Source organism: Microtus oregoni, unplaced genomic scaffold, assembly GCF_018167655.1.
Source record: "Microtus oregoni isolate MIOR12 unplaced genomic scaffold, Mior012 000002F_ref0000024, whole genome shotgun sequence".
Classification (NCBI taxonomy): Eukaryota; Metazoa; Chordata; class Mammalia; order Rodentia; family Cricetidae; genus Microtus; species Microtus oregoni.
The window spans coordinates 14,629,259-14,656,989 of record NW_024543061.1 but is presented as its reverse complement, the minus strand read 5'-3'; the positions used below and the strand labels follow the sequence as shown (position 1 = coordinate 14,656,989).

The 27,731-nt window shown below is 42.9% G+C and overlaps 1 protein-coding gene across 1 annotated transcript in view; it reads left to right on the top strand.

Moving 5' to 3' along the window:
• Positions 1 to 27,731, top strand: part of Dnah6 (dynein axonemal heavy chain 6) — a 192,270-nt gene that overhangs the window by 30,897 nt on the left and 133,642 nt on the right. Inside the window, exons 13-23 of the mRNA XM_041639106.1 lie at positions 449 to 601; positions 3,351 to 3,602; positions 8,540 to 8,668; positions 13,503 to 13,616; positions 18,311 to 18,454; positions 19,946 to 20,158; positions 21,049 to 21,141; positions 21,810 to 21,929; positions 22,288 to 22,468; positions 25,755 to 25,851; positions 26,838 to 27,057. Coding sequence (XP_041495040.1) covers positions 449 to 601; positions 3,351 to 3,602; positions 8,540 to 8,668; positions 13,503 to 13,616; positions 18,311 to 18,454; positions 19,946 to 20,158; positions 21,049 to 21,141; positions 21,810 to 21,929; positions 22,288 to 22,468; positions 25,755 to 25,851; positions 26,838 to 27,057 — 1,716 coding nt within the window. The remainder of the gene's footprint in view (positions 1 to 448; positions 602 to 3,350; positions 3,603 to 8,539; positions 8,669 to 13,502; positions 13,617 to 18,310; positions 18,455 to 19,945; positions 20,159 to 21,048; positions 21,142 to 21,809; positions 21,930 to 22,287; positions 22,469 to 25,754; positions 25,852 to 26,837; positions 27,058 to 27,731) is intronic.

Here is a 27,731-nt window from a genome sequence, read left to right as displayed (position 1 = left end):
AAAAAAAACTGTCAAGGTCAGAGGTTCACCCTAGCCCAATCACTTTGTTCCAAAGAAACCTTGCTCATATATACCCTGGGATCAGGCAATCTTTGTCTTCGTTCTCAAAGAGAGAACAATTTCTTCCAAACCACATGGCTAAAACCCATTAGGAAAAGAGTGGACCCGGGCCTGACGCTGCACGGGGAGCCTTGTGTGTCCACCATGTAAGACAGAGAAGCCTGAAGCCTCGCAGAGTGTCAGAGCACTAAGCAAACTGCCCCACCTACAAATGACTGTCAGAATGGGGCCTTGCCTTTGGTTCATTTGAAAAGCAGTTACTAGTGAGAGATCGCCCTCACACACTGCTGCCTCCCACACCACCCGATTTAGCGCTGTCGAGACTTCTTAAAGTACGTAAGAATGCAGAAATACCCAATGATTTATGATCTTCATTTTTATTTCTTAGGTACTAAATGGCATGCTTCCTCGTTTGAGCAAGAAAAAAGTGGATGCCATCATCTCAGAGGCCCAAGATGCAGAGTATAAGCTCGAGTTCATTCCCACCACGACCATAGAGTACGTTAACAGCCTAGTCTTCCTTGACGAAATCCAGGAGCGGGTAAGTTGGTTATTCTCCTGTAATTCAGTGTCTCCGACCACACAGTAAGAAAGGAACACATATGACAAGAGACAAATGAGGGAACCAAGGTCAGGAAACAGTTGCCTAAATGTCAGAAACACTTTCAGGCATGGTTAACGATGCCCTGTGTTTTAACAGTAACGGCAGCTAATCTTTACCAAATTCTAGCCATTCAGCAGGTATTGCACCAGTTTCACGCACCTTACATCTCTTTCCTCACAAATGCCACAGACGAGGAAACAAAGTGAAACAGGCTGTTAGCCAAGGTCACGGAACCTGCACGTGGTGAAGTGGGAATCCAAATCTGAATGTCTTTGACCACAAAGTCAATATTCTCAAGCATAGTTTATGGCCGTTCTAGTTTAGCAGTAAGTGGTAACATGGATGTTGGTCATCATGGGGTTATAATCCTTTAGCCTACACCTACATAACACCTCGGGGGTTTCTGTTAAAAGTGGATAAAAGAGGACTGGAGAGATGGCCCCGAGGTTAAGAGTCCTGAGTGTAATTCCCAGCAACCACGTGGTGGCTCACAACTATGTATAATGAGATCTGGTGCCCTCTTCTGGCAGGCATACATGCAGGAGAACACTGTATAATAAATAGATGAATCTTTTTTAAAAGGTGGAAAAAAGCAACACAAACACTAGCTTAAGTAGACACAGTCTCTCTGTCTCTCTTCCTCCCTGCCTCCCTTCTTTCCTCCCACCCTCCCTCCTGTGAGCCTCTTTTGCTTGCTTTCTCCTTGGAAACTTGATTGATTTCCTCCTCTCAGGCTCTTGCCTGTGGCACCAGTATAAGATTAGACTCCAATAATTAATTTTCCCTGAATTCATTCCTATCAGTTTGGCACTGAAGTAGAGATAAATCATTTTCTAAAGTGTCAAAATTTGAATAAATGTGACAAAGTAAAAGTTGGTTATGTTATTAACAGCACTAACAATAAAGCCTCTTTCACTTGTCTGCAAAAGAAACATTTCTATCTGTTATTTCAAGAACTGCAGACTTGCTTCATCCCTGAGGACTAAAGATACCAAAGGTTTATCCTTATGTGTTCATGACTGTGTTTAGACAAAGAGCCAAGCCTTTCATGACCTACTCTATGCCCAAATGGGGTCATCATTTAAGGATTCAAAGCTGTCTCACGGAAACTCTATCACAAGTATGGCTCGGTTCAGAACTGACCAAGGACAGAACAGGACAGGTCGAATCCTCCCTCTGTACCCATCGTCTCTGCTTCTCTTTGGGGGTCACTGCTCTTTCTCCAACCCACAGGCTGCTGCTGCTTCATCCACAGCTCTCCAGAAGCAGCTGAAAGTCCAGTCAGCCACCAAAAGAGATAGAACTGATTTTTCTGTAGAGAGAGTTAGGTCTGTTTATAACTAGCTCCAGGTACTAGATACTTTGTTGAAAGAGGTTCAAGCTCACATGAGTTAACTTAGAAAATGGAAACATGGGCTGGAGAGGTGGCTCAGAGGTTAAGAGGCCTGGCTGCTCTTCCAGAGGACCTGAATTTGGTTCCTATTACATCAACAAGTTTGCAACTGCCTGTAACTCTAGCCCCCAGAGGATCCAGACACCAGCTTCTGGCCTCCTCAGGGACCCACGTGCATGTGTGTGCATGCGTGCACACACACCAAATAATAAGATGTTAATAAAAGAAAAGAAGTGGAAAATGTATTCTAAATTTGTCTGAGATTTTCTGGTTGCTATGGATAGATCAAAAGGGTGAGGTAGGGACAAGGAAAGCACAGCAGAAACAAAAGGCCTTTCCTTCCTCTCTGATCTCTGTTCCTCTAGAAAACAACTTCTCAGAAGGTGCCTGACCAGAGCAGACCAGACAGAGCCTGGGTGTTTGTTCAGAAGGTGTACCCCCTGGGCCACCTCCTAGGCATTTTAAGTCAGAACCTCTAGAAGGAGCACTTCAGCCTGTGTGAAGGAGCTTCCTGAGGTCCTTGTCCCACATGCTAAAGGCAGAGAACTGTTCTCCACACGCCTCTCTGCACTCAAGGCCACATGTTAAGGAGCTGTAGTCAGCTTCCACACAAAAGCAGATAGCTGTGATTACACCTGCCTCTAACTCTGGCTGTGCTTAAGAGAAAGGTCAGTCAGGGATTCTCCACGTCCCAGCTGAGCAAACCTGCTGACTTATAGAACCACACAGTAGAGTTGGGGTTGAGGGATTGCCTCCAAACTGCAGAACCATTTGTTTCCAGGAAACACACTGTCTGCTGAAAGTAGACCATCAAGGTTGTTGAATAGTCATTTGGGATTCAGTAAAATCATTTAGCGAATCAGAGTGAAGTATCACTATAGATCTGGGCTCTGAACCTGTGAACTAGGAACTGTCCACACCCGAGGGACTGCTCCGGAGTGACAGCTGCTCAGCACATGCCCTTGACGCTCAGATGCAAGCAATCAGAGCGTCTGTGGTCTTAGAAACTGGATGGCAGCAATGAACGGGAAGTGGGAGAAAAACTCCTTTCCAAGACTAAACTGTACTCAGCTCTGAACATCCCCCCCCCCCCCACACACACACACTCAATTACCCAATTACCTGTACTGGAGCCAGGCTTGCATTTATCACGGGACCATTCAGCCAATTAGATGGCCATGCCAAATGCACTCATGAACTGTTAACACTTTAGTGTTCCTGTTTTATGGGGCCGTCTCCTATTAGAAAGCATTACCATTCCACTGTATTTCACCCAACCATGTTTCTGCGTAGATCGAAAGCCTGGAGGAAGAAGGGAACATCGTGGTTCAGATGTACAAGCTCATTGAGCAGTATCAGGTGCCCACACCTCCTGAAGACTTCGCGGTTTTCGCCACCATGAAGCCGTCCATTACTGCCGTGCGGAACGCCATTGACAAATCGGTGGGTGATCGAGAAACAAGCATTAAACAGTTTTGTACGCACTTGGGTCGCGATCTTGAAGAGCTCAACAACGAAGTGAACGAAGTCAAGCTGCTGGCACAGGTGAGCAGGGGCAGAATCTTTCCAAATAACCCGTCCGGTTGGATGATTACAGGTTCCTTAAATTTAGGTCAGATCAACAAATAAAAATGGTATGTATCACATGTGCATCTCTACGTATGTATTATGGAGTTTATTAAGCTAATCTTTCTATCACATCACATTCTTATTGTTTTACAGTGAGAACCTTAAAATTTATTCTTTTAGTCATGTAGAGACATATTTCATTTCAACAAGTTAGTTTTATTTTTTCTTTGTTTTACTTTAACCAATTCTTTAAGCTGCTCTTTAAAGCTTAGACATTTCTGAATCTCTCTTTTAGTGTTATGAATAAATTCGAGACCACTGTAAGTCAAGTGTGTGCTTAATATTCAGTTTTCTTCCTCGTGGATGGTATCTAATATTTTGAAATAAGTGTGTTTGTTGCTTTCTAATTCATTTTATAGCTGATGTCACAGTGTAAAATTTGTTGTGGATATTGGCAAATTTCTCCTTAGTATTAGGCATAATATAAATTGGTAAAGATGAGTGGAGATTATTTAGCTTGCACCAGACTTCTTAGGGAAAAATTTCAGAATTTCAACCATCCATCTAGATGATTCTTAACTAAAATATACCTGGAAGCATTTTTTTAATAATTCACTATTTTATTATCATTTCCTAAATCTTAGCATAGAATAAGAATGCCACAGTAGAATTTTGAAAACAGAAAAAATGCTCATCAATAGAAGATTAATAAAGTATATTCATGTAGATGTCCTCGAGTGAGCATACTGCACTAACAGTTATAATATACATTTATATTAGCGTGGAGACATTGAAACCAACTAACAACCTGGGGAACTGTTAGACAAGCATGGTTCAGAGAACTTGCTATTGTTGTTATTTTTATATTGAAACCTTTTAAAATTTTTCGAACAGACTAGATGTGTATGACTATAATAACATAGGCTTCAGTGAGTTATCAGGAAGCCAATACAGCTGTGTTCCTATATCAAGAACTATGGCATTCCTCATGCCCTTGAGCTCCCACCTGTCTCCAAAGGCAGCTATTGCTCCGAATCCCGACGTCTCAGAGCCATACAGTTCTTTCCTGTGTCCACAACACCTTGTATGGTGTAGTTGGTGTTTACTTGTTGCTCTGTGGTATTTCATCATATTTCAATTATTCATTCCACAGTTGATAGACATTGTCTAAAGTATTTTAGATAAAAAGATAAAGAATGCTTCTAGAAGCCATCCTACATGTGTCTGCTATGCTTTTATATATTCTTGGAACACATGTACGTCTTAATCACGTTTTACAGAGAAGAAAGTAAGATACAGGAAAGAAAGTTATCCAGAGTCACAGAAACGATAAGGACTTAGGCGCAGGCAGTCTGCCTTCAACGGTTACTGTAGCTGGCGATTCCTGTGCCGTGTGCTGTGATGTGTACATTGCAGATCATCAAAGCATGCGTCTCTATCAGAAGAACAAAATGCCAGCACATGCCTCATGTGTAACTGTGCATTTCAACTATGGCACAGATGCCAAGCACTGCGGCCTGGGTATCCCTAGCCAGTCCATCCTGTATGGAAGGTTTGAATAGATTCCCTCTCACTCTTGGGCAAAGAACTATAATCCATAGTTCCCCAAATAGCACCATCTGCTCTCAGACTCCCCAGACACATGGGTGGAGGGAAGCTGGGGAGAAAAGCTAACGTCATAACCAGTGATGACAGGAGAACTGGTGAGCCAGATGTTTGAAGGCCATACTGAGAACGACATGATCACTGACTGTGGTCTCTGGCAGAACTGATGGTTTATAGCAGTAGGAACTGGCACCGTGCTTAAGAAAACTGGAAGGACCATTAGCTAGCAGCTGCCTGGGAAAACCAGGTTCAGCCCAGTCATGGTAAGGGCACCAGTGCCCACATGAGGAGCTTCTGCAATGCCAATTCCATTGCCATTTTCTAACCTAGGACACATTGCCATTTTAATGCAAGGCCCCACTGGGCAAGAGACTGATTATTTGGTCCCCAGTGATGGCTGTAAGAGTTCTTAGATTTTATTATTCCCTCAGATGCTGCCAAACCTAGTTAGGTGTTTCTATTTTGTTCTTGAACTATGCTATGCCCATTTTCTGGGCTTTCACCCACCATATGTCAGCCAGACATTTGCCTTAAAACATATGCCTTCACTTATACATATGTTATTTTCTCTCTTCCTCTCTGTAATTATACACATGAATATTATATTATATTTTATACATATATATTTTATAGATTTTAGGCCTTATGTTTATAATTTTACAGTTTCTGGCTCATAATTCCCATAGTACAGGTTTTGATATTTTCTAAATCATTTCATAAGTAACCTACCTTAGTTATTGTTCTATTGCTGTGAAGACACACCATGACCAAGTCCATTCTTACAAAGAGAACATTCAGTTGGGGGCTTGCTTACAGTTTTAGAGGTTTAATCCATTATCATCATAGCAGGAAGCATGGAAGCAGACAGGTAGGTATGGAACTGAGAACTTACATCCTGATCCACAGGCAGACGGGGGTTGGAGAGGAAGGAGGCTGGGCCTGGCCCTACCAGTGTCACACCTCCTCAAACAATGCCACAGCCCCTAGTCCTTCTAAATCTTCTCCAACAGTTCACCCATAGGGACGTAGCGTGCAAATACATGCCCTGTGGGGGCCACGCTCATCCCACATCTCATTGGAAACACCATGTGATCTAAACAGTAAGAAGAACACCCTCACCCTTTCCCCTGGTTTTTTTTTTTAATATTTATTTATTTATTATGTATACAATATTCTTTCTGCGTGTATGCCTGAAGGCCAGAAGAGGGCACCAGACTTCATTACAGATGGTTGTGAGCCACCATGTGGTTGCTGGGAATTGAACTCAGGACCTTTGGAAGAGCAGGCAATGCTCTTAACTGCTGAGCCATCTCTCCAGCCCCTTTCCCCTGGTTTTTAAAGATGCCTTGGAATAACCTTAAAGTGTAAAGGGAAAACAGAGTCTTGTCACAATGCCTGGGTGCTACAGGCAGCAGAGTCAATCTCTCCACCCTTCTTTTCGCTTCAAGGGAAGCCAAAGAAACTGCTGTTTCTCTTCACCAACGGCAGCACGTACTGAAAATACCCTGCAATGCCCCTCACCTGCAATGTTTCCTTGGATATGGCCATGAAGACATTTTCTGATAGTAGCTCATGAGCCCACCCCACCAATGCACCTTTCACTAAGGGTCTTGACCCAGCCTAAGAGGAAAGAATTCTGCACAGATAGCAAGAAGATTCCAGACAGGTTGCTGGGTTTCTCCACTCAGCCTGTTAGCACTGACAATATTGTTTTTATCTAGTTCATGCTTCAACACTGTAGTAAGAGGAGCGGCCGGTTGTTTCCCCGAAATAACCATACGGAAAATTGTATTAATTAAATTGCTGCCTGGCCCATTAGTTCTAGCCTCTTATTGGCTAACTCTCACATCTTGATTAACTCATTTCTATTAATGTGTATCGCCACTTGATTGTGGCTTACCGGCATGAGTCTAACCAGCATCCGTCTTGGGCAGGAGAATCATGACATCTGCCTGACTCTGCTCTTCTTCCCAGCATCCTCTTCTCTTTTCCCCGCCTATCTAAGTTTTACCCTATCAAAAGGCCAAGGCAGTTTTCTTTATTCAACCAATGAAAGCAACACAGAGAAAAAAGGATCTCCTATACCACAACACAGTAATCTATGCCTCAAGTATGTTTACATAATAAATTCTAAATACAAACCCCAAAGGCCTAGATTTACAAAGTCAAACACCTGAAAAGTGATGGCCAAGGGAGGTGCCCCTTCCCCTATGTCTCAGTCTGTGTCTCTTCATTGTCTCCATCATGAGAGTCTTCTTAAGCTGCTCAAGTACAAACATCTTCCTATGTTCCATGAACCACTATGATAAATAAGTTAACTGACCCTAAGGAGGAGTCGTGGGAACCTCAATTAGTCAGAAGCACAGGTAGGGGGCTTGCAGTTGGCATCAGAAGGAGAAAGACCTTGGGAGCAAGCCCTCAGGCTGTGGCATCCAAGGTGTCTGCAGATAGATGGCATCAGGCTGAACTGGAGGACTCTTAGCCAGGGGCTGCCACAGAACCGCTTGCTTTGCTGGGAAAGGAACTCACACACCTAGCATCAGAAGCATATTGTGAGAACATACTTAGAGAATCTGATTTTCCTTACCGTCTCTCACAATTCAAAGCCTTTTCTGTTGCTTTGTTTTAAGAAGGAAACTATCTTTCTGTCACAGTCTTCTCTTCTCTCCCCATCATATTCAGATCTCTATGGCTAAGGTCTTGTTTCAAGGAAGAAGTGAAGGAGACTTTACTAGGTTCTAGTTTATCATTGTATGTGTCGGGAGAGAGGAGGTACACATGTGCCAGGGTGCTTGTACATGCCGCTCAGAATGCAGCTTGCCCCTCCCCCTCAGTATGTGAGTCCCAGGAGTCAAACTCAAGTCATCCAAGTTGGAGGCAAGTGCCTTTGCACACTAAACAATCTTGACAACCCCTACATTCTGGGTTTTTTTTTTCTTTTTTTCAATACAATATTTTTTGGTGTAGCTTTGGAATCTGTCCTGGAACTCACTCTGTAGACCAGGCTGGCCTTGAACTCACAAAGGTTCGCCTGCCTCTGCCTCCCGAGTGCTGGAATTAAAGGCATGCACCACCACCTCCCTGCTTACATTCTGTTTTAAAAACTGTCATATCCCTATTTCATGTCTTTGTACAATTTTCTACTCTGCTTACATTTAATATTTAGGGAGAAAAAAGCCAAACACTTTTAACACAGTTTTCAAGAAAAGAGAATTAAAGAAAATGCATTTTGGAAACAGGTTTATTAACTTCCCTAGCCTTCATGAGCAAGTAAGCCTGCCTAACCAGAACCCCCATGGATTTTACAGGACCCACAGATCTTGGATATTTCTGCTGACCAGGATAAAATAAAGTTGATGCTGAGTGATCTGCAGTCCATCCTGGATGACCTTCAGAGACGTGCCTTTCAGTATAAATCCTACCAGAAGAATTTCAAGGTATCCATGGTTGTTCACTTCTGCTTCTAGAATGCACACACAAAGATGTGATTATGTATAACTGCTTTCAACAAACCAGAACCACTCAGTGGACAGTTGTGTTCTGGTCAATGTGCCACAAGCATGTCAAGATAGATCAGTACACAGGAGTGCTGGAGAGTTGGCAGATACAGTGCTCAATACATAAGTGTGAGGACCAAGTTTGGATCCCCCACACCTGCACCTGTATAAAAGCCAGATGTTGCAGCCTGCCTGTGATCCCAGCAGTTGGGAGGTGGAGACAGCATATCCCCAGGGCAAAGTGGCTAGCTGGGTTAGAAAAATTGGCAAGTTCTGGGTTCAGTGCTTCAAAATATCAGGCAGAGAATAATCAAGGAATATCTGACATCAACCATGGTCTTCTACATGCATGTGCACACAGATACACATGCGTGTGCCCACATGCTCACACAAACATACCCACACATGCATGTGTCACACATCCATACATAAGCAAAAAAATTAGTAGAAATGAGAGACACAATACCCTCATGAAAAATTCTCAGGCAAACCCTCCTGAAGTTGCTATGTTAAAATAAGTGTGCATTTCAAGGTGTGGTTAACTAATGCCCCTCTAAATTTTCTAAGTAAAATTCAAGCTTTTTTTTTTTCATTTGGATGTATTTTGATTCCATGAGTTTTGCCTGATTTGCCCTGGTTAATATGAAATAAAAACTGAGCCAGAAGGTAAAGTGAGTCCCAAAAGGTAGGCTTGAAGGGCTGAGGATGGAGACGGAGAAAGAAGAGAACCAAGAGATGCTCATGCCTAAAACAGCATTTACAGAGAGCAATGAGATAAACAAAAGAAAAAATAGAAAATAAACACCATATCCTTATTCATCAGGGAAACGCAGATTGAAATTGCATTGTAGCCCATCTGACCCTAGTCAAAATGAATACTGCTAATCAAACAGCAATGGACATGGTGGTGAGGATATGGGGAGAGGGGATTGTTATACACTGCTTGTAGAAATGCGAATTAACTTGGCAACTATGGAAACCAATATGGGGCTCCTCAAAAACTAAAAATATTATACAGCTATACCATTCCTGGGTATATATCTGAAGGACTTTAAGTCAATATGCAACAGACATCTATATATCCATATCTAATGCAGTACTATTCAAAATAGGAAAGTTATAGAATCAGTCTGGATTCCCACCAACAGACAGAAGGATAAAGAAAATATGATCTGTGTACACAACGAAGTTCTACTCAGACATAAGAATGAAATTATGTCATTTCCAGGGAAAATGGGTAGAAATTATCATGCTAAGTGAAATAAGCCAGACCCATAACCACAAAGATCATGTATTTTATTTGTGGATTCTAGATTTTATATAGATAGCTCTTAAAATGCATGTATGTGACCCGAAAACAGACGGGAGATGTGGAAAGGGAGCTTATCAATAGGAAAAGAGAGAAAATATAGGGCAGTGTATGGGTTAGAAACGACCACAGTGCTTGATACACTTGATAGAAATCACAGTGCTTATATGCATGCCAGTTAAGAAAATAAGCAAAAACAGGGGCTGGAGAGATGGCTCGGGAGTTAAGAGTTCATACTGATCTTGCCGAGGACCTGAGTTTGGTTCCCAACAACCAGATAGGGTGGCTCACAGCTGCCTGCAACTCCAGCTCCATGGAATCTGAGGTGTCAGGCCTGCTGAGGCACCTCCTGGGGCACCTGCTGAGGCACCTGCCCCCACATGCACACATCCACACAGAAACACACATAATTAAAAACAAGACAATTTATTAAAAACAGAAAAAAATGTTTGGGAGATAGCTCAGCCAAGCACAGGACTTGAGTTTTTCACTAGATCTTATTATTTAAAGAAGCCAGGTGTGTGGCACATGCTTATTTTTTTCTTCTTTTCTTTTCTTTTTTATGTTGATTTTTATTGGGCTCTACATTTTTCTCTGCTCCACACCTTTTCTCCCCCCTCCCCTTCAACCCTTTCCCATGGTCCTCATGCACTCAATTTATTCAGGAGATCTTGTTTTTTCTACTTCCCATGTAGATTAGATCCATGCATGTCTCTCTTAGGGTCCTCGTTGTTTAGGTCCTCTGGGATTGTGATTTGTAGGCTGGCTTTTTTTGCTTTATGTTTAACAGCCACTTATGCGTGAGTACATGTGATAATTGCCTTTCTGGGTCTGGGTTACCTCACTCAATATGATGTTTTCTAGCTCCATCCATTTGCCTGCAAATTTCAAGATGTCGGTTTTTTTTTTTCTGCTGTGTAGTACTTCCATGCGTTTTTGCCATTATTTGTTTTCTTTTTTATTGATTTTATGAGCTCTACATTTTGCTCTGCTCCACTCCCTTCCTCTCCCCTCCCATTCAACCCTCTCCCATGGTTTCCATGCTCCCAGTTTATTCAGGAGATCTTGTCTTTTTCTACTTCCCATGTAGATTAGATTCATGTATGTCTCTCTTAGGGTCCTCATTGTTATCCAGGTTCTCTGGGACTGTGAATTGAAGGCTTTATGTCTAAAAGCCACTTATGAGTGAGTACATATGATATTTGTCTTTCTGAGTCAGGGGGCCTTCAGGTTGTTTCCAGGTTCTGGCTGGACAGCAGCATGACAACAAAGCTGCTATGAACATAGTTGAACATATGTCCTTGTGGTATGATTGAGCATCCTTTGGGTATATACCCAAGAGTGGTATTGCTGGGTCTTGAGGAAGGTTGTTTCCTAATTTTCTGAGAATTCACCATACTGAAATCCAAAGCAGCTGTACCAGTTTGCACCCCCACCAGCAATGCAGAAGTGTTCCCTTTACCCCACAACCTCTCGAGCATAATTCGTCATCAGTGTTTTTGATTTGGCCATTCTTACAGGGGTAAGATGGAATCTCGGAGTTGATTTGATTTACCTTTCTCTGATGGCTAAGGATGTTGAACATTTCCTTAAATGTCGTTTAGCCATTTTAGATTCCTTTGTTGGGAGTTCTCTGTTTAGGTCTGTACTCCATTGTTTTTTTATTGGATTAGTTGTTTTTTTGTTTTTTTGTTTTTTTTTTGATGACCAATTTCTTGAGTTCTTTATATGTTTTGGAGATCAGTCCTCTGTCTGATGTGGGGTTGGTGAAGATATTTTCCCATTCCGTAGGCTGCCATTTTGTCTTGTTGACTGTGTCCTTTGCTTTACAGAAGCTTTTCAGTTTCAGAAGGTCCCATTTATTAATTGTTTCTCTCGATGTCTGTGCTGCTGGGGTTATATTTAGGAAGTGGTTCTCTGTGCAAATGCATTCAAGTGTACTTCCCACTTTCTCTTCGATGAGGTTCACTGTGGCTGGCTTTATGTTGAGGTCTTTTATCCATTTGGACTTGAGTTTTGTGCATGGTGATAGATTTGGATCTATTTTCATTCTTTTACTTGTTGATATCCAGTTATGCCAGCACCATTTGTTAAATATGCTTTCCTTTTTCCATTTTATGTTTTTTACTTCTTTGTCAAAAATCAGGTGTTTGTAGGTGTGTGGATTAATATCTGAGTCTTTTATTTGGTTCATTAGTCCTTCTGTCTGTTTTTATGCCAATACCAGGCTGTTTTCAGTACTGTAGCTCTGTAGTAGAGTTTGAAGTCAGGGATTGTGATGCCTCCAGAAGTTCCTTTTTTGTACAAAATTGTTTTGGCTATTCTGGGTTTTTTGCTTTTCCATATGAAGTTGAGAATTGTTCTTTTGAGTTCTATGAAAAAATTTGCTGGGGTTTTGCTGGGCATTGCACTGAATCTATAGATTGCTTTTGGTAAGATTGTCATTTTTACTATGTTACTTCTACCTACCCAAGAGCATGGGAGCTCTCTCCATTTTCTGGTGTCTTCTTTAATTTCTTTCTTCAAAGATTTAAAGTTCTTGTCATATAGGTCTTCCACTTGTTTGGTTGAGTTACTCTGAGATATTTTATGCTAGTTGATGTTACCTGCTTATAATCCTAGCTGGAGTGTTGGGGGCAGGGATATCCAGATCCCTGAACACTCTGCACTCTGGTCAGCCAGTGTGGGCTACTTGGTAATCTCTGGGGCAGTGAGAGACCTTGTTTCAAAGCAATTAATCAATCAGTTATTTAGTTACTTCACTGGGACCTGAAAATAGTCTCCTAGCTCCCACATGGGTGCACACGCTCATGCATATGCACAAATATGAACACACACACTGAAAAGGAAAGAGAGAAAACACAAATTATGTCATATGCAACATAGACAAATCTGAACATTTACCCTTGGTTGAGATGAGCCAATCACAGAAGACCAAATAGTGTGTGAAGTGTCATAGGCATCCTCACAGGGGAGGAAATTCCCCTAGGGACTGCCATTGGCTGGGGAAGGGGAAGTGAAGAGCTGCTTGCTCAGCGAGTGTAACATCATAAATGTAGAATGAAAAAGCCCTGAAAGTCTGCTACCAGTGTTGTTAACACTAGAGAGTTCACAGAACTGTACATGTAAAGATTTCCTTTAAAAACACATCTCATGTTATGTGTTCTTACCATAATTTTAGAGGAAAATCTCTAAACACATGGGATGATCAGTGACTCCGTGGGGACAAGTATGAGGACCTGAGTTCAGAGTCCCAAAACCCATGTAAAGCCACTGCAGTCCCAGTGCCCCTACGACAAGACAGGAGGCCAAGTTAGGCGAGGCCTGGAGGTGTGAGTGGCGGGTAGCCTGGTGTGTGCAGTGGCAAACAGCAAACAGGTCCTGTCTCAAGCAAGATGGAAGTGGATCCAGTTAGCTGTTCTGTCTGGACCCTAAGCTCTACACTTTGCCCCTTGTGTTTTAAAGGTGGAAGTGTCCAAGTTTGATGCTTTGGAAGAAGTGAGTGCTGAGCTGAAGCTCAAGCAGCTGCTCTGGGACTCCCTGTCCGAGTGGGATAAACTCCAACAGGAATGGCTGAAGGTAGGGAAAACAGCTCTCGGTGGTTGTGTTGTGTGTTAACCCCACCTAAATATTAATAATATGAACTGTATTTCAGTAATCTAGACTCTTCTTGTTAGCAGTGAAATTTGTCCTTCAACACACAGAAAGCTGAATTCACATATGTCCCATGGGGAAAGTAGTTATGGTGGAATGGAAACTAGGAACTAAGAAAAAATAGCTTTATATCCTTGTTCATATTTCATGGGTCCGTTTTTGCATTCCAAAGGAATTCAACGTGTGTGGTTCCTTTGAGGCAGTGGCTGTGAAATCTGGGCTTTCTCTTTAGTTCCATTGGCCATTGTCAGTAGGCACGAGACATGAGTAGTCACTGAGTGCATTTGTCCCATTTACCCTCTTAGAAAAAGTGGAGGAGAGGTTCCATAACCTGAGAATTTTCATTTTTTCTTCTGTCTAAAACTGTCTTGTCATTCCATTACAGTGCTGCTTAAATGTTTAAACTACATTGCTACATATAAAATAAATGACGGTTTATGGAAACATAACCAGGCGTCTGGTTAAATACGAGAGGCCTTTTTCTTACTAAATGACACAAAGCAAAAGCTTTCCTTATAGGGCAGGTTTCTTGGCTCCTCTGTTGAAGAGGGCCCCATGATGGAAGTGTCCAAGGAGCATGTAACATGATGTCTGACTGTGGTGTGACTTCAGGAAACGCCCCAGTGTTCTCAAGGACTATAGGGTTTCATTTGTGATTTACCCCCTCAGGTATCTATTAGCTTAGGATTCTGTTCTTGTCCCTGATGGAAGGAAGCCATCTTGTTCACACCAGTAGACTAGAATCAGAGGACTCATCTCAGTAGTGACCTCTCATGTCTATGGAATCCCGGGTGACAGCCACCATAGAGTCACTTCAAGGAAAAGGAAGCAGAAGATGTGACCACTTTCAAGTGTGATCAGCTTTAAATTATCACTCTCAAGTATGCTACAAACATGTGGAAAATACCATCTGCTTCACAAGCCCTCTTTATTCCTCATCCACCCTGCCTGTCATACTGCCTGTGATCCTGCCTGTCACCAGAGGCCGCATGTCTGACTGAAAAAACCAAATGACATAGGAAGGGTTTTGACTAGGTAATCTTCCAAGTGTTTGGAGAGCCAGAAATGTTTTTAAGAGGAAAGTTTGTCGCTGGCAGACCCCATCTTCTGGTAGAAGAGACAAACAGCAAATAGAAAAGAGGCAGAACATGTATATGATGGGGGGAATTTGACATATTCTCCTGGAACTCATTTGTCAATGACTTGGAGACATTTTTTACCACCACCATAGTTAGAGCAGAAGAATGTACCCCTCCTATGTAATCTGCCACAAGACCAACTAGGGGGCAGGAGGGAAATGTGGAATTGAGGGGAAATAAGAATCCATACGGGGTTACAAATTTTCCATTGCCCTCAGTACATGATTGATGGGTCAATAAATATATAGACATACATCTGTATAACTAAGAAATGCAAGTATAGATATATGCATATTTAAAAATACATCTTTAACTCTACCAAAGAACTCCTACAGCTGATAAACACCTTTAGTAATGTGGCAGAATACAAGATCAACTCCAAAAAATCAGTGGCCTTCCTATACACTAAGGATAAGGAAACAGAGAGGGAAATTAGAGAAGCATCACCTTTCACGATAGCCACAAATAGCATAAAATATCTTGGGGTAACTCTGACCAAGGATGTGAAAGATCTATTTGACAAGAACTTTAAGTCTTTGAAGAAAGAAATTGAAGAGGACACCAGAAAATGGAAAGATCTTCCTTGCTCCTGGATTGGGAGGATCAACATAGTAAAAATGGCAATTCTACCAAAAGCCATCTATAGATTCAATGCAATCCCCATCAAAATCCCATCAAAATTCTTCACAGATCTGGAGAAGACAATAATCAACTTTATATGGAAAAACAAAAAACCCAGGATAGCCAAAACAATCTTATACAACAAAGGAGCGTCTGGAGGCATTACCATCCCTGACTTCAAACTCTACTACAGAGCTACAGTATTGAAAACAGCTTGGTATTGGCATAAAAACAGAGAAGTCGACCAATGGAATTGAATAGAAGACCCTGGCATTAACCCACAAACCTATGAACACCTGATTTTCGATAAAGGAGCTAAAAGTATACAATGGAAAAAAGAGAGCATCTTCAACAAATTGTGTTGGCAAAACTGGATGTAAAAGAATGTAGAAGAATGAAAATAGATCCATATCTATCACCATGCACAAAACTCAAGTCCAAATGGATTAAAGACCTCAATATCAGTCCGAACACACTGAACCTGATAGAAGAGAAAGTGGGAAGTACTCTACAACACGTGGGCACAGGAGACCACTTCTTACGTACAACCCCAGCAGCACAGACATTAAGGACCTCATTGAATAAATGGGACCTCCTGAGACTGAGAAGCTTCTGTAAAGCAAAGGACACTGTTGCTAAGACACAAAGGCAACCCACTAACTGGGAGAAGGTCTTCACCAACCCCGCAACTGACAAAGGTCTGATCTCCAAAATATATAAAGATCTCAAGAAACTAGACCGTAAAAGGCTAACCAACCCAATTATAAAATGGGGCATTGAGCTGAACAGAGAATTCTCAACAGAAGAACTTCAAATGGCCAAAAGACACTTAAGGTCATGCTCAACCTCCTTAGCGATCAGGGAAATGCAAATCAAGACAACTTTAAGATACCATCTTACACCTGTCAGAATGGCTAAAATAAAAAACACCAATGATAGCCTTTGTTGGAGAGGTTGTGGAGAAAGGGGTACACTCATCCATTGCTGGTGGGAATGCAAACTTGTGCAACCACTTTGGAAAGCAGTATGGCGGTTTCTCAGGAAATTCGGGATCAACTTACCCCTGGACCCAGCAATACCACTCTTGGGAATATACCCAAGAGAGGCCTTATCATACAACAAAAGTATATGCTCTACGATGTTCATAGCAGCATTGTTTGTGATAGCCAGAACCTGGAAACAACCTAGATGCCCTTCAATGGAAGAATGGATGAAGAAAGTATGGAATATATACATATTAGAGTACTACTCAGCAGTAAGAAACAAGGACTTCTTGAATTTTGCATACAAATGGATGGAAATAGAAAACACTATCCTGAGTGAGGTAAGCCAGACCCAAAAAGAGGAACATGGGATGTACTCACTCATATTTGGTTTCTAGCCATAAACCAAGGACATTGAGCCTATAATTAGTGATCCTAGAGAAGCTAAATAAGGAGAACCCAAAGAAAAACATATAGGCATCCTCCCGATGATGCTTCAGCAAGCGATGAAAGGAGACAGAGACAGAGACCCACATTGGAGCACAGGACTGAAATCTCAAGGTCCAAATCAGGAGCAGAAGGAGCAAGGAACTCAGGACCGCGAGGGGTGCACCCACACACTGAGACAATGGGGATGTTCTACTGGGAACTCACCAAGACCAGCTGGCCTGGGTCTGGAAAAGCCTGGGATAAAACTGGACTCTCTGAACATAGCGGACAATGAGGACTACTGAGAACTCAAGAACAATGGCAATGGGTTTTTGATCATACTGCACGCACTGGCTTTGTAGGAGCCTAGGCAGTTTGGATGCTCAACTTACTAGACCTGGATGGAGGTGGGGGTTCCTTGGACTTCCCACAGGACAGGGAACCCTGATTGCTTTTCGGGCTGAGGGGGGGGGGGACTTAATTAGGGGAGGGGGAGGGAAATGGGAGGCGGTGGCGGGGAAGAGACAGAAATCTTTAATAAATAAATAAATTAAAAAAAAAGATTTGTCACTCATATTAGTTTAATAAAATGCTGATTGACCAATAGCCAGGCAGGAAGCATAGGTGGAGCAAGCAAAGTAAGAGATTTCTGGGAAGAGGAAAAGCAGAGGCACAGTTGCCCACCAGGTGTAGAGGAAGCAAAATGAGAATGCCTCTCTGAAAAAAGCCATGTGACTAAAAAGAGACAAGAATTATGGATTAATTTAAGTTGTAAGAGCTAGTTAATATAAGTTGTAAGAGCTAGTTAATAATAATCCTGAGCTAATGGGTCAAACAATTTCTAATTAATATAAGCCTCTGTGTGTTTCTTTGGGACTGAACAACTGCAGGACTGGAAGGGACTGAAACTTCCATCTACACTGGAGAATTAGTGTTGTGCAACAATCGCTTAATACTTATTTCTGACTCCTTCCCCTTTTCCTTGTCTTGGTTTATTCACATTGATTATACCATTTGATTTCTTAATGTTCTGTTCCCACTCTAGGGGAAATGAGAATATCTTATTGCATTACATCCCAGGTTTTCAAGAATAAAAAGGAATCACAGTAAAAAATAAAAAAATAAAAATAAAAATACATCTTTACACGAGTGTATTTTATGCATTATTAGAAATTCTTTGTTAAAAATTGACAAAGGTTAGCTGGTTTTCTCCTTAAAAACCTCTGTAAGCACCAGCCCCCAGGCTGACAGTACTGTGCTCAGTGGTGAGGGAGACAAAGCCGTGAGAAGAATAGGCAGTTGGCGTTATAAGCAGCTCTTTCTAAGCCTCCCGGTTTGATTTGGTTTAAAACTTTAAGTGCCAGGGAAATTCAAATGAAGTAAAACTTGTATACTGCTATCAGCTTGACATTTATCCTGTGTTTTTACCTCTTTTTTTTCCTCATAGTCCAAATTTGACTACTTGGATCCAGAAGCCCTAAACAGTCAAGTTACTAAATACGCTAAATTTGTGACGCAATTGGAGAAGGGTTTGCCGCCCAACAACGTGGTGCCCCAGCTCAAATATAAGGTGGAGAGGATGAAAGAAAAGGTAAGGCAGGCGAATATCATCTCAGAACCAGACACAGATGCCCTGGTGTTGTTTCAGGAAAAAAAATCACAGTCCAACCTGTGTGTCTCAACAACTGGCCAAATGGTGCAGTGGAGTGTGGTGATGAGAAGAGACATCTGGCGTCTGTTAAGCGGGAGACAGACTAAGGCCAAGATGCTGATACCCTCAGCAGGCAGGCAGCAAGCAGATTTTCCTGGTACAAACTGCCACACCCACTGACCCTATTGTGTCACACAGCTAGTCACTGTCCAGATGTGTTTAGTGTGAAAAGGTCCAGAAACCAGGCAGTGCATGAATAGGGCTGGTTTGAAACTGCACTGCAGCCAAGCCAGTCCTTGAAGGGGGCAAATGGGGAGGGGGAGACTGTTCAGTGGGTAAACGCTACAGCCAGCCACAAAGTTGACCGTCCCATACCGACCTTGCCTACTATCTCCCTTTTATTGAGACCTCTCATAAACTCATAGTAGTTAATTTAAATGCTCTGCTCCCAAGATACGCCATTTCTGCGTTTGAGTCTGACCGCTGTTGATGTTCAGGTGGGTTTTGTTGTGGTCATTTTGCTTTGCTGAGTGCCTTGCCATTTCCGTTCGTTGCTGTGGAAACGCATCTGCAGCAGTGGCTCATTACTGGGGTGCAGGCTTGCAGTCTTGGAGATGAGCGTTCTTTTTCCTCTGTTTACCTTGTTTGCCTCACAGCGCCTAGGACTTTTTATTCTCTAGCGCTACCTACTATTTCTCGTATGAGTGGGGCCCAGGGGCTATGTTTTCTGTTCCCTTCTCCTAGACCTGCTTCTTTTCTGTTGTGCCCAGCTGAGAATCAGTTTCCTGTAGCTTCCCATTCCATACAGCATTGTTCTCACCTGACAAGTGGTAGCCTGGTGGGAGAGGCGAAGGGGCGCACACCTCCTTCATGCTTAGCGCCACTCAGCGAGGCCCTCCGTTTTTGCTCTCTTCTGGTCTTCAGAGAAACACGTGACTACCATTTCCCTGAAATTTTCAGTTAGTTAGCTGCCCTGAAACTCAGTGTTCTCGGTCTTAATACAGTTCCTTCGTTTGCATTGTTGTTCTGAGTTTTCTTCACTGTAGATCCAAGTGGTGCTGTTTCACGTCTCTGTGTTTATAAACTGAAACCACGTACAATGAATGTGTTTTGATTAATTCCACCCATCATCCCTACCCTCCAACTTCCCCCCGGTCCCCCCACATTGCTCCCCCATAACCTCATGCACTCTTTTTCACACACTGAGTCGGTATGTTCATGGGTCTAGGACCATCCGATGCAGCATCAGCAACCTACTCAGGGCCGCATCCCTGAAGAAAACCTATGAGGCCTGCTCCCAGGTTCCAGAAGCTACCTGTAGTTCCTCACTGAGCTAGTGATGGGCTTCGTGAGCCCCTCCTCCAGCTGTGCTGGTGTGTGGCAGGCTTGCCCTTATGCAGGCCCTGCACATGTTGAGTGTTTGTCTTCCAGCTTCCTGTGATCATTGACTTGAGGAACCCAACTCTGAAGGCGCGACACTGGGCAGCCATTGAACAAACTGTCAATGCCCAGCTAGTGGATGTTGAAATTCCGCTGACCCTGGAGAGGCTGTCAGAACTACGTGTCTTTGAATTTGGTCAGGAAATCCAGGACATATCTGGACAGGCTTCTGGGGAAGCTGCCTTAGAGACAATTCTTAAAAAGGTAAATCAGGAAAGAGCCAAGTGTGGTGGCATGTCCTTTTCATTTCAGCATCAGGGAAATGGAGAAAGGTGGATAAATCCCTGCAGCTTGGGCCAGTCAACCTAGCCTGCTTAGAAAGTTCCAGCCCGATAAAGACCTTGACAATTAATCAGCAACCAAAGACCTGAGGAATGACACTGACCTTTGACCTCCACATAACATGCTCGTGAGCACTTTTGCCTGTATCCATATACCCACACATGTAAACACACATATGTAGTAAACAGACACAAACCATAGATAGCATGTAAAGGCTTTCAGATACGACATAAAGATTGCTAATATCTGTGTTATCTGGATGGAGTTTCAATATCCCAAGCAGCATCCTCTACTGTTTCCTTGCATGTACCACTTGGTACCACGTATTCAGTCTATAGCCCAACCAGAACTCGACAGCAGCAAGGTTGGCTATGTGCTGGCTTTTATAAAGAACTGCACGCTGGAGATTTTTTTGCAGAAAAAAAATATGTATTTTCTAAATTCCCAGGGAAGGCTGGGCTGGGCTAAACTACCTTAAAATACATCAAGAAGATTTTTCTACTTACAACACTGTCTTCTTTAGCCTAACAATGTGTGCCTACCTACCAAGTGTCTAAATAAAAAAACAAAACAAAACATTTCTTTCCCCTGATGGAGTAAGATGCACATTGTCACCAGCCTTCATCTGTATTAACAGCAGTCAAATGAAACCAGGAAAATCAGTGTGGCTTCCAACTGTAGGGTCTTGGGACTTTCAAGGGCCATGGGGAGGAAAATGGGCAGAAACAGTTTCACTTGTTTCACTCCATGAGTCTTTATTGTGTCTAGACACACATGAGTTTAGATTTCCTAATACCTGAACTATTTCTAAGGTGGAAGATTCTTGGAAAACAACTGAATTTGTCATTCTTCCTCACCGTGACTCTAAGGACGTATTTATCCTGGGTGGGACAGATGACATACAGGTATGTAACTGGGTTGCGGGAAACCTGTGGTAAATTAGGCATGGTGGCGCATGCCCATGAGGCCAACATTTTGGAAATAACAACAGGAGGACCGCTATCAGCTCAAGGCCAGCCTGTGCTACATTGCAAATTCTAGGCTAGCCAGGGATAGATAGTAAGAGTCTGCCTCAAAATAAAGAAGGAAAGAAGGCAGAGAGGGTGAGGGAGGGATGTGGAAAACGGAGACGGGAGGAAGAGAGAGGATTTATGGTCAAAGTCCTGACCATACCTCCTGAAGCTTCTGTGAAAGAGTAAGTGGGGGAGAAGCTTATTTGGAAGGGAAGGTGAGAAAAATTGACACAAATGTTTATTCACAAGTGCTTATTGAAGTAATAAAATGGCGTATGTGTTTGTGTGTGCATGTGTGTATACACACACGTGTGCTCATACACACACATACACGCACACACACAGGCCTCTTAGTTAATGCCCCCCAATGACCATTAAGAGAACATAGAGTTGTAAGCATGGCAAAAAGGCCAAGCTTGCCAGCGGCTGGGTAGGAAGCAGTAGGTGGGGCTACATTATCTTTTCAAACATGCTGGCCCTTAACTGGGCTCTCGGAATCTGGACTAGCCTGAGCTCAAGGACACATGGTTCTGCCTGTGTCTTGGTCCTTCTCTCTGAAGGTCCTTCTTGATGACAGCACCATCAACATTGCGACCATCGCCTCATCGCGGTACGTGGGCCCCCTGAAGTCTCGCGTGGATGACTGGCAGAAGCAACTTGCCTTATTTAATCAAACACTGGTGAGTGACGACTTTTTCAGCTCCTAGACTCTGAAGTGGAAGGCTGCAAGATGCTGTGGGGCCAGGGAAACCTCAGTGGGATCAGGCCTGCCCAGCATGTACAAAGTCCTGGCTTTGATCACCAACATACACATCTGAGCACATACGCACACATGCATGCACGCACACACAACAGAGAGAATTATTTTAATATTATATAATTTAGAAATGTAAGGTTTAATTGTTGGCATTTTGTAATGTTCTGAATGAACAAACTCATTTGGCTTGTTTATATAATTATGCAAGGGAATAATTTCCAGCATAAGTAGAGGACACCAGTTTGGAAGCCACACTCTGATAGTCCCATGTTTTTCTCCAGGAAGAGTGGCTGAACTGTCAGAGAAACTGGCTCTACCTGGAAAGCATCTTTAATGCCCCGGATATTCAGAGGCAGCTGCCTGCGGAAGCCAAGATGTTTCTTCAGGTGGATAAGTCATGGAAGGAAATCATGAGGAAGGTGAACCGGCTGCCTAATGCGCTCCGAGCTGCTACTCAGCCAGGTAGGAGCTTCAAGCTGTTTGTCACAACTAAAACTCTCAGTTTTAGACTCTCGGGGTACATCCAGGGCTTGACTGAACTGAGCACTCTGCTGTCTAAGTGCTGCTGTACAGTTGAGTTCGTGACTTTAGAACAGAAGTTGAAGTCTGTCCATACTCTTCCCTCACAGACAGAATCACAAAGACTTTCATAGCTTTAACTCAGGAATTAGAATGAATTAGAGATTTTGCCACTTACTGCAATTCAAGTAACAAGGTTGAGATTATTTTTAAAGGCTTTTCCTAGCCTCTACTAATTACCCATGCTAATGAGTTGTAGTACGGCATTTTCAGGCACGTGTATCATGTATTTTGATAATATCCAGCCCTATCACCTTCTGCTGACCTCCTCCCACTCCTGCTGACCCTCCTCATAGTCCCACCTAGTCACCTTTCCACTTGCACGTCTTTCTCTGTGTGTGAACCAATGAGCTTAGTGCCGCTTACAGGATCATGGGCACCTTGCCGGTGGCTACACCAGAGGATGATGTCTCATCTGAAATGTTTTAACAAGTTCGGTTTCTGTGCACAGGCAACCAGCTTCTGGGGTACACGAATACTCGCTGAAGTTTACACTATCAAACCCCAGCCAGCCTGCTTGTCCTATGGCCAACGGCAGCATCTGGCCATGATGGAGAATAACCTCAGCCACTGATGCTGCCTAGCCAAGGCAACGCTGGGGCCATGTCCTTTGCCCAAAGAGTCTTACATAAGACAGAGAAAAGGAAAACTATGGAATGATAAAAATCAAACATCCATAAATGTCTCACCCTGCCTGCCACAGACCCTCCGTTGTCATATTCAAACCTTTAGGGCACAAATGCAGTAATATTTGGATACAGAGTGATGCTCCAGTCCCTAAAGACTTGTTATAAAATAAACATCTAAAATTATTTGTTCTTTGGAAATGAATATACATTTCATACATGAATATATTTAGATCATATCATCTCCCATTTTCCCCCAACTCCTCCCCAAACCCACCAACCCACCTAACTTCATCCTTCCCTTTATCTATCTCTTCTTCCTCTTTCTTCCAGTTCTTGCCCCAGCCCCTCTGCCTCCTGCTCTGCCTTCTATAACCTACCAGGTTCATGCTGTGCTGCCCACATGTGAATGGGTACAGGACATCTATAAATGATAAATGGAAAATAGGTCTCTTGAAATAAAAAAGAAGACTCCAAAACACATCTGGCCCTTAAGATTTCAAATAAAGAAGTGTAGACCTGTAATAAACCTAACTCCAGATGACGATAAAGCCATGAAGAAAAATAAAGTAGAATAAGGGAGTGGCTGGGGGGCTAGTGTGTGTGCGTGTGTGTGTGTGTGTGCACACGCGCATATTGTGTATATGCATATATATCTGTATGCATGTTTGTATGTGAGTATATTCGTGTGTGTGCATATGTATTTTTGCAAGTGTGTAGGTGCATGCACATGTGTTTATGTGTGTGCATGCATGCTCATGCGTGTGTGTGGCATGTATGTGCATGCTTATGTATGTGTGCACATGTGTATGCATGCATGCATGTGTGTGTTTATGTGTAAAGCATGATTAATAAAAACTCAGAAAGAGAAATTGATGTTCAACCTGAAGGTCAAAAAAGAAAAGCAACCGGCCACTGGTTCTTACTTGACTCAATTCGAAAATGGTGATCCTGCCTCCAGGAAACCTCAGCTGTCTCTTCCAATCTTATTGTCCTCTCTAGGGATGGGATTAAAGGCATACAGCACCTGGTTTCTATGGCAACTAGTATGACTACTGGGGGTAAGAGGTGTGTGTTATCACTGCCTGGTCTGTAAGGCTGACCAGTGGAGCTGTTTTACTCTCTGATCTTCAGGCAAGTTTTATTTATTAGAATACAGATGAAATTCCACTACATATGTGTATGTGCATGCATGTGTGCATGTGAATGGATGTGTATGTGTATATATGTGTGTGAATGTGTGTATGTGTGTATGCATGTGTATGTATATATGTGTATATGCATGTGTATGCATGTATGTATATATATGCATGTGTATTGTTATTGAACTTTTCAATAAAGTAGCTTTTGAGCAGAAATTTGCAGGAAAGAGTGAGTGAAAATATACGTGACTCTGAAGGAGAATTGTTGAAGGCAGAGAGAAGAACAAAGAACAAAGTCAGGCTCCTAAGGCAAGAGCATGCTTAGTTGTCGTTATAGAGTCCCTGTGTCCTGGAGTAGAGTGCTTGGGGATTGGGTCTTGATTAGGACTTGAGGCCCTAGGGAACCAGTGTGCTTAGGTGGATGACTGGCCACTAGGTGGAGCTGTTGACCACACACGGTCTCAGAGGCCAAGCTAAAGATTTGGGATTTGATTCTTAAGCAGGTAGGGAAACAAGAACTGGGATCAGCATCAAAAGAAGAAAGATGAAAAGGCGTGAAGGCTGCTGTCCGAAGAGTGCAGCCTAATAATGAGGAATAATGACCACTGCCATTAGCATTAACCACGAGAGAAAGCGTGCAAGGAAGAAACTGACCAAGGATAGGAAGGTTCTAGACCCTGGTGCTATTTGCCTTTTGGTGGTGTACCCACAGCACCCCAAAGAAGAGGATGCCAGCCAGAATTATTGCAAATTAAAAACACTGTTAAATGAATTAAATATTAAAATACTATAGTTAATTAGGAGTAATAATTCTTGGGCTGGAGAGAAGGTTTAGTAGTTAGAGCAATGGACACACAAGTAAGAAGCCTGGAGTTCAGAACCCAGACCCCACAGAGGCCAGGGGACGGATGAAGCATACACATGTATACACACATATATACACATTTTTTCCAGCCTTGGAAAGAATGACAGAACCACCTAAAGGCAGAGATGGGGACAGCCAGAGGGAACTCAGCAGGACTAGCTGGGAGACTCTGGGTTTGGCTAAGACCTGCCTCGAAAGGAAGGATGAGCCATCCAGGAATGTTCTTGCTATCAGCTCCAGGCTTTGAATGCCCACACATGTGCATGAGCACCTTCACACACACACATGTGCTCCCACAAACCCTCAAATGTACATATACAGGCACTCACTCATGCACAGCACACACACATCATATACATGAAAAAAGAAAAATGTTAAAGAACGAAGCTTCTTAGCCAAGACTTTCATTTTATTATTCATTATTTATTCTACCCAATAAAACAAAAGCTTTAAAAGGTTAGTATCTTTAACTTTCATTTAAAATTGTATTCTCTATTTTAATACAATTTGGCTAACATTTTTTTTTCAACTAATAGGGCTTCTGGAGACTTTTCAAAACAATAATGCATTACTCGACCAAATTCAGAAGTGTCTGGAGGCATATTTAGAGTCGAAGAGAGTTATCTTTCCAAGGTAAGTTAAAAACCAACCTAAGACATTTCGTGATAGACTATAGATCAATTGGAGATGACAATCACATCCTCCAAACTACAGAGAACTGGGGAAGAAACAAGATTCCTTGCTGCCTGCAGACTTGCTGCAGACCTGTTGGGCAAATACTAAGCTCTCAGAGATGCTCAGGGTGGAGGAGAGTGAAGCTCACGCTCTGCTTGAGGATACAGGGAACCCACAGGGCATCGCTCCCTCCATCTTCCCATCCTCAGCTCCATAGCCTTTCCAGCTCTAACTCTTCTACTCCCTGCATTTAGTAGGGGCTCTAGAGTCTTCACCCCTATCACCGTGGGTCCCTGAGAGACCCCACAACTCACGTTGTAGTGCTGGCATGATTTGGTAGTCTAGAGCTTCAGACAAAACAGAGACTAAAATAATTGCATTTTTAGTGCACGCTTGCATTAGTTGAGCCTACGTCCGGTCAGGAACAGACAAGCTCATTTTTTACCCATTTTGCATAAAATGATATGAAAACAAGATGCTTCATTTCTACTTAAGAATGGCCATAGTAGTATTGGAAATGCTATGTCAGCAAAATATTATTGTCACGTTTAATAGCATATGCTGCCTTTTGATTGGTCCAGTGTCACAGGACCAAGTGAGGGCTCCACAACCACCCATCTGTCTATTAGTTCTTCAATAGTTAATGTGCTATATGACATATCTTCACTACAGAAGCTCAAAGACAAGTAACAGGCAAACAGATCAATATCATAGCAAGACGTAATGTCATTAATAATTTTTAGAAAAATCTTTTCCAGTCTAGCTACTGGGCCTAGATGTTGGAGACACATCATCATTAACCCTTACAAGAACTTCCTTAGGGACACGTGGCTACCCCCAAACCCAGAGCGTGGTTAGAGACTCAGGGCGTCAGTGCCTGGGGCAGGCATGGCAGGATCTCAGCGTCAAGTCACGCTTTGCACCGGTGTCTCTTTAACTCACAGGTTTTACTTCCTGTCAAACGATGAGCTCCTGGAGATTTTGGCCCAAACACGAAATCCACAAGCCGTGCAGCCTCATCTAAGGAAATGCTTCGACTCCATTTCAAAGCTCGAGTTTGCGCTCATGCCTCCGACAGAAGGGAAAATTCCTGGCATGGATACTGAGCCAGAAAGGGTCTTCACCAATGATATTTTGGCAATGCTGTCGCCTGAGGGAGAGAGGGTAAGGGGCTTTGGCTTAATAGTTCTTCGTGGATAAACTTGGTCACGTGTCTGGGACTGGGGTTGAGGCTGTTCGTTCTCATTCTAGGCTTGCCAGGGACTCTGCTAGCCTAGCACTTTTGAAAATAGATAAAGGTCTGCCCCTCAAAGATCTGGATATCTAATGGCGAAACCATGGAGCAGCTAGAAGTAGCCACAATAATCACAATGGCCGGCTTGGAGAACGAAGTGGAGAGATGCGATCACATTTTAGTCAGCTCTGCAAAGAGCAACAGTGCCTGGCCCAGAGTGCCAGGACTTTGCCGGGCCACCTGGATGAAGACCCACCACCCTCTAATCGCTTCCACAAGATAACATGAGTAATAGCACCCTACTAGCAGGGTGACAGGGACTTCCAGCAGTCACTTTATGTAAATGACTTCGTGTGGCACCCCCTGAGCTCTGTGAGAGTCTGTTACTGCAGCTCCTCCAGTGCTGTGTAGTGTAGTCCTTTCATATGGAGAACATTGAGAGAGTGGAGGTATCAGCAGACTGAAGAACTGGCTGACTGGACAGGATACACACATGCGCACACACCCACACACATATATAGACACACACTTGTGCGCATGTGCCATTACTGGTGCAGAAGGAAAGAAATGAGAGGATTAAGGACAGAACATTGGAAAAAACATA